Source organism: Colobus angolensis, unplaced genomic scaffold (assembly GCF_000951035.1).
Source record: "Colobus angolensis palliatus isolate OR3802 unplaced genomic scaffold, Cang.pa_1.0 Scaffold110, whole genome shotgun sequence".
Classification (NCBI taxonomy): Eukaryota; Metazoa; Chordata; class Mammalia; order Primates; family Cercopithecidae; genus Colobus; species Colobus angolensis.
In genome coordinates, this window is record NW_012112031.1 from 335,540 (window position 1) to 341,985 (window position 6,446).

Consider the following 6,446-nt stretch of genomic DNA (forward strand, 5'->3'; position numbering starts at 1 on the left):
ATGTGTCCATGTTTCTAAGGCTTTTGCTTCAATGGCCCAGTGCAGCTCTATTTTATTTTTAGGGATCTGACTTGGAGTTGGCAAGAAGTGTGGGCCACTTGCTGTCACCCTCAAGCAGGCAGGTTGCGGCGGGTTGTTCTGAGTGCTCTTCCTGGGGAAGGAATCCCATTTCCAGCTGTGCACTTGCAGCATTTCCCCTGGCATCGTCAACAGGGAACCAGGTCTCCTTATCCGAAGGCAATTCAGGAAGGGTTGGTGCCGTACCCTGCATCAGGCAGCAGCCTCGGACCTGCCCTGCGTGCCCTGTGTTGGTCATGCTGGTCTCGGCTTGTCTGCTCTCAGTCCTGTCTGATCTGCATGGAGGAGCCACCCTAGACGTAAGAAATCAGGCCCCCCTTCTCGGGGATGGGCAGGGTCCTGGGGACTGGCTCTTTGTTCTTCGAGAGAGGAAGGAGCGGCGGTAGTTAGCTTCAATCCCTGAGCTGGGTTTGGAGATCAGAACACCTTGTCCACTATGCCTCCTGTTTCACTGTTCGAGTCCACACAGAATGTTCTCTGGCCGAGGCACCCGCTAAGCCAGCTTTCAGAGAAGTCCCCATAGTAAGAGCAGATTGAATCCTTTATTGATTATACAAATTATCACTATTTATTTTAAACCCAAAGTGACTTCAAAGTTGCTTGTTTTTTGGTTTTTAAAGGGGCTAGAGAAAATGGACTGAGGGGAAGGAATGGGCACAATATCTAGGTTTGGCTGAATCACAGAGCTGTTAGCTGCTGCTTTCATCCATGGGTGCTCCTTTTACTTTATTATTATTTTTTTAGACAGTCTTGCTCCGTCCCCCAGGCTGGAGTGCAATGGCATGATCTTGGCTCACCACAGCCTCTGCTTCCCGGGTTCAAGAGATTCTCCCGCCTCAGCCTCCCAAATACCTGGGGTTACAGGTGCCCACCACCACACCCGGCTTATTTTGTGTTTTTAGTAGAGATGGGGTTTCACCGCATTGGCCAGGCTGGTCTCGAACTCCTGACCTCACATGATCCACCTGCCTTGGCCTCCCAAAATGCTGGAATTACAGGCATGAGCCACCGTGCCCGGCCTAATTTTTTTTAACAGAGATGGGGTCTCACTCTGTTGCCCAGGCTTGTCTTGAAGTCCTGGGCTTAAGCAATCTTCCCACCTCAGCCTCCCAAAGCGTGTGAGCCACTGCACCCGGCCTAGGGTGCTCCTTTGATAAGTTATTTTTGAAGCAATGTTAATAAATAAAGCTTCCGCTTGGGGTTTGGTCATCAAAAGAAGAAGAATCCTAAGTAGTATGTTCAGAGCCCAATTCCTGGCTTGGTCCCCACCAACAAAAGTTGAGTCTCGCTGTCTTCCAGGCTGGAGTGCAGTGGCAGGACCTCGGCTCACTGCAACCTCTACCTCCCGGATTCAAGTGATTCTCCTGCCTCAGCCTCCCAAGTAGCTGGGACTACAGGCGCCCATCACCTGCCTGGATTTTTTTTTTTTTAATTTTTAGCAGAGACGGGGTTTCACCATGTTGGCCAGGCTGGTCTCGATCTCCTGACCTCAGGTGATCTGCCCACCTCGGCCTCCCAAAGTGCTGGGATTACAGGCGTGATGGCTCTTAACAAGGTGCAAACATTATAATTACCTACGGGACTTTTAATCTGTATGCCAGGCCCCATCCAAACTGACGGACTCAACATCTCCAGGCATGGTTTTTTTTTTTTTTTTTTGAGATGGAGTCTCGCTCTGCCGCCACGCTGGAGTGCAGTGGTGCGACCTTGGCTCACTGCAGCCTCCACCACCTGGGTTCAAGTGATTCTCCTGCCTCAGCCTCCCGAGTAGCTGGGATTACAGGCACCCATCACCACACCCAGCTAATTTTTGTATTTTTAGTAGACAGGGTTTCACCATGTTGGCCAGGCTGGTCTGGATCTCCTGAGCTGGTGGTCCGCCCGCCTCGGCCTCCCACAGTGCTGGGATTCCAGACGTAGCCCCCGCGCCAGGCTGGCATCTGTAGTTTTTAAAAGGCCCCAGGTGGTTCTGATGCACACCCCCAGAAGAGAAACACAGCGCCTTTACACAGTCCTCAGTCCCCATCAAGGAGACACTGAACAGAACTCCTCCTGACATCCACTGGCTCCTTGGGGATTACTGGCAATGTAACAAATCAAGGCAGCAGCTTCCCGGGCTGTGACCACCAACTGTGGAAAACAGGAGCCGACAGCTCAACGCTGTGACGGAACCGTCCGGAAAACGACTCCTCACCAACGGACCAAAAAGAGAAGCGGGGATGTGTACACAAAACACGGGGAGTGACAAGAACCAGGTGCGGGAGTCCACCGGCTTTCCCAGCTCTCCCGGGTCGAGGACAGACGGCTGAACTGGCCGTGCTATTTGGAGATGGGCCCCACCGCCCCTTCTCAACTGTCCAGCTCAGGCTGCGTAACCACAGAAACCCCGTGGGCTGGGGGGCCTTCTACAGGGCTTCCCGGGGGCTCTCCCGACCCCCTCCCTGCACTCGTCTTATTTGGAATCTCTTCCTCACAGACCTCAACTAAAGGCTGCACGCCCTTCTCACACCACTTATTTTCTCCTCCACATTCTCGAATTTGAGATGCTCGATGCATGAGAGTCATACCAGCTAGCAAGGACATTCTGGAAGCCGATGAAGAAATGAGGCTCAGGATCAGAGCTGGACGGCGTCGGGGAGAAAGGGTGGCAGAGAGGGCAGGGGCACAGAGCAGTGGTTATGCTGGGAAACAAGGTGGGGACGAGGAAATCAGGTTTCCAGGCAGATTTTCAAACCTTATTCCTACTATATGGCTGTTACGAGTTTTACGGAAATTCCCTCTGTCCTGAAAACTTTTTGAGACAGGGTCTTGCTCTCTCACCCAGGCTGGAGTGCAGTGGCGTGATCTCTGCTCAGTGCCAGCCTCCGCTTCCCGGATTCAAGTGATTCTCCTGCCTCAGCCTCCCCAGTATCTGGGATTACAGGAATCCGCCACCACACCCAGCTAATTTTTGTATTTTTAGGTGAGACATGGTTTTGCCATGTTGGCCAGGCTGGTCTCCAATTCCTGACCTCTGGTGATCCACCCGCCTCAGCCTCCCAAAGTGCTGTGATTACAAGTGTGAGCCACCATGCCCGGTCAAGTTTTTTTATTTTTGGTTTCACCAGGTTGCCCAAGCTGGTCTCAAACTACTGAGCTCAAGCAATCTGCCCACCTCAGCCTCCCTAGCAGTTGGGACTACAGGTACATGCCACCACACCTTGCAAATTTTTATTTTTGTAGAGGTCTCTATGTTGCCCGGGCTGGTCTCGAACTCCTGGGCTCAAACGATCCTCCTGCTTTGGCCTCCCAAAGTGTTGGGACTACAGGCATGAGCCACTGTGCCTGTCAAGGTATCATTCTTGAGCAAAAGCAGGCAGCAACAACAGTGGCTGGCTGTAGCTGTGGTCATGGTTAACTGAGGCTTGGTTTCAAGGGAACCGAGTGAATCAGGGTAACGGCTCGATATGCTGCCTGTTCTCTGGATGCAGGATGATGCGAGAGGCTGGGAGCAGTCTCTTTGGCAAGCCCTGCTGCAGAGAGCCCAGGGTGGACAAGAAGGGCAGGCAGGGCAGGCTGCGTGCCAGGCCAGGCTCTCAGCCTGGTGTTTAAGGTCCATATTCTGTTCCTGAGGCATCCAGAACCCCAGGCTCCTTCTCATGACACAGGAACATACAAATGGGACACTGCACATCACCTTTGCTATTTCAGATGACACTGGCAAGCGCTGTGGACCTGAAGATGAGTGGGCAGAAAGGGATTCGAGGGGATGGACATCCTGAGTGTTCCCATGGCTTCATCGGATGAGAAAGCCTAGGAAACGTTTTCCAAGTGAACTTCCTGGTTTCCCTTCCCCAGAAGCCAGGAGCAGAGTGGGAGTAAAGAAATGGAGGAAGGGGCTGCACGTGGTGGCTCACGCCTGTAATCTCAGATACTCAGGAGGCTGAGGCAGGAGAACTGCTTGAACCCAGGAGGCAGAGGTTGCAGTGAGCCTAGATCGTGCCACTGCACTCCGGCCTGGGTGACAGAGAGAGACCCCATCTCTAGAAGAAAAAATAAAGGAGGAAAGAATCTGCTCACACAGCCCGGTGAGTGTGCCAGGCAGAGCCACTGTCAGATCTGGGTCTGTCCTTACCCAAGTCAGGAGCCCCAGGGCAGACAGGACACCTGCTTGAAGGCCTGGCACATACGCCCTTCCTGGGTGACACAGAGGACATCTCTCCTTTGGAGACAACTGAGAAACAGCAGGAACACAGGGATAACTGGTCATGTAAGGTCATGACAAGTATCAGAAACAAAATATGGGCCAGGAAACTGGGATTTCCATGGGAATATGCCTGGTTCCACTGCCTCCATGAAGAACCTGTAATCTGCTACTTCATCAACTCAGGCCCTAGGGCCAAACCCAGAGATGGGAGACGAAACTCAGCTCTGGCAGAAGGTGAAACCTCAGCCAGCCACAGAGGGAGGGAGGGAGAGGGAGGAGGAGTGAGATCCAGGCATCCTTGTTCAAGTTGCCCGGACGGGTGGGAGCACGGTGGGGCCCGTGTGTCAGAGGGTGCGACTGCCATGGGGAGGCTACATGAGTCAAGGGCAGCTTAGGGACCTTCCCCCGACTGCTGCCTCTGCTTCGGGAACCAGAGATCATCGAAATCGCCCTCTCAGAGCCCAGCCCTTGCTCAGCATCTCCGATTAGGGCAGGAAGTGAGACAGGGCCTGGGAGAGACTCTAACAACCCACATGTCCCCGAAAGCTTGAAGACCGACGACGTGAGAGTGCCGGGGAGCACAGGAGGGTTTGGGGGCTTCTGAGGAACGGGGGTCGCCAGCCAGGAGCAAGGGCCCCTTGCTGCTGCTACAGTCTCTTTTTAATGAGCTTCTCGAGCTTGCGGATGCGGGACGACTCTTGCTCTGGTGTTGGTGCCGTCAGGGACAGCGAGCCGGAGCTTTCCGCCCCTGAGGGCGGTGCGGGGAGCCGCTGGCGCAGGAGTTCCAGCATGCTGCTCTGCTCGCTCCTCTTCAGCCCCTGAGGTTGAGAGAGGAGAACCGTCAGGAAGTCTGGGTCAGAACGGCCCACAGGGGAGAGGGCAGTACCTGGGTACGGGGTCAGCAGAGGCTCTGCAGACAGCATAGTTACTCCAGGCTGAGGGCGAACCCTTTCCTCAGGGGACTCACCAGGCCTGGGTAGTAGTGTGGGAGAAAAAAGAGAGGGGAAGAAAAGGTAAAGGAAGAGAAAGAAGGGGCTGAGAGAGGAGAAGGGGCAGGTCAAGAAGGGGCTGAGAGAGGAGAAGGGGCAGGTCCAGGTGGTGGACCGCATCTCAGAATCCGGTTTGCTGTGTGGAGCCAGGCACGTGCATTTTGAGAAAGCCCCCCTGGAACCTATATCCCAACCCTCCGGTGAAGAACCGCTGAGTGTGAGGTGGATGAGCAGGTGTGGATGAAACAGGACCCTGCACTGACCTTCATGTCCAGGATCTTCTGGAAGGTTTCTGTGTTGCAGTCTGTGAGGAGTTTGATGTAGTTGTCAACAAACACCACCAACGGTTCATGAGGGGCCATCACTACCTACGGTGGAGGAGACAGGAGCAGGCCCCTCAGGAAACTCACTCCTCACTTGCCAGTCGAGCGCAAAATGGATTCTGCGAGGTTTCCTTAAGCAGCAGCAACCCAACCTACAAACGCCCCAATGGCCCATCTCATCTTCACACGCCACTAGAGCAATGTCCCAAATGTGCTGAATCCTAAATACACCTGCGCTGCTTTGTTAAGTACAGGTTCCTGGACCCCTCCTCTAAAGACTGTAATTCAGTAGGCCCGGGTGGGGTCCCAGGTGATTTTTAAACTATCAGAACCATTTGGGAAACTGCGTGAGAGTGTCTCCTGCTGGAGGCATTTCATGAGTATATGGTACTTGATTCTTCTGCCTTGATGTACTGTGATTCCTGAGAAATGGGTGGCAAAAAGAGCTGGTATAAGTAAGTGCATTTCTGCAAAAACAAAAATGCCAAAGCTGCCTCACCTTTTTGAAGATTTAAAATCTGGAATTTCATGTAACGACTCAGTTAAACTATCAATTAACACACAAACAAAGGAACTGCACTGCATCCCTTGTTCATTTCCATTTGGTTCTGGAATGCAGTATCTGATTTTCTTTCCCCAGCAGACTGATTTGTTTTGAATTCCTGAGGCTGAACCAAAGAGTGGTGAGGAGTTCACTCAGGCATCCTCTGCAGATAATTCCCAGACCGCATGCTCTCCTCCTCAGCAGTAAGCAGCAGGGGAAGAACATGATGAGGCAGCTTCATCCTCACCCACACAGGCTGCTCCATCCTCACCCACACGGGCTGCTCCATCCTCACCCACAGGAGCTGCTCCATCCTCACCCACACG

General features: G+C 53.3%; 1 protein-coding gene across 1 annotated transcript in view; it reads right to left on the reverse strand.

Annotated features, from left to right (window-relative positions):
* Positions 1–4,657: 4,657 nt before the first annotated feature.
* The window catches only part of VPS53 (vacuolar protein sorting 53 homolog (S. cerevisiae)), a 166,343-nt gene continuing 164,554 nt past the window's right edge, over positions 4,658–6,446 (reverse strand). The window contains exons 21-22 of the mRNA XM_011956193.1: positions 5,517–5,621; positions 4,658–5,082 (exon numbers count right to left, since the gene is read on the reverse strand). Coding sequence (XP_011811583.1) covers positions 4,912–5,082; positions 5,517–5,621 — 276 coding nt within the window. The 3' untranslated portion in view covers positions 4,658–4,911. The remainder of the gene's footprint in view (positions 5,083–5,516; positions 5,622–6,446) is intronic.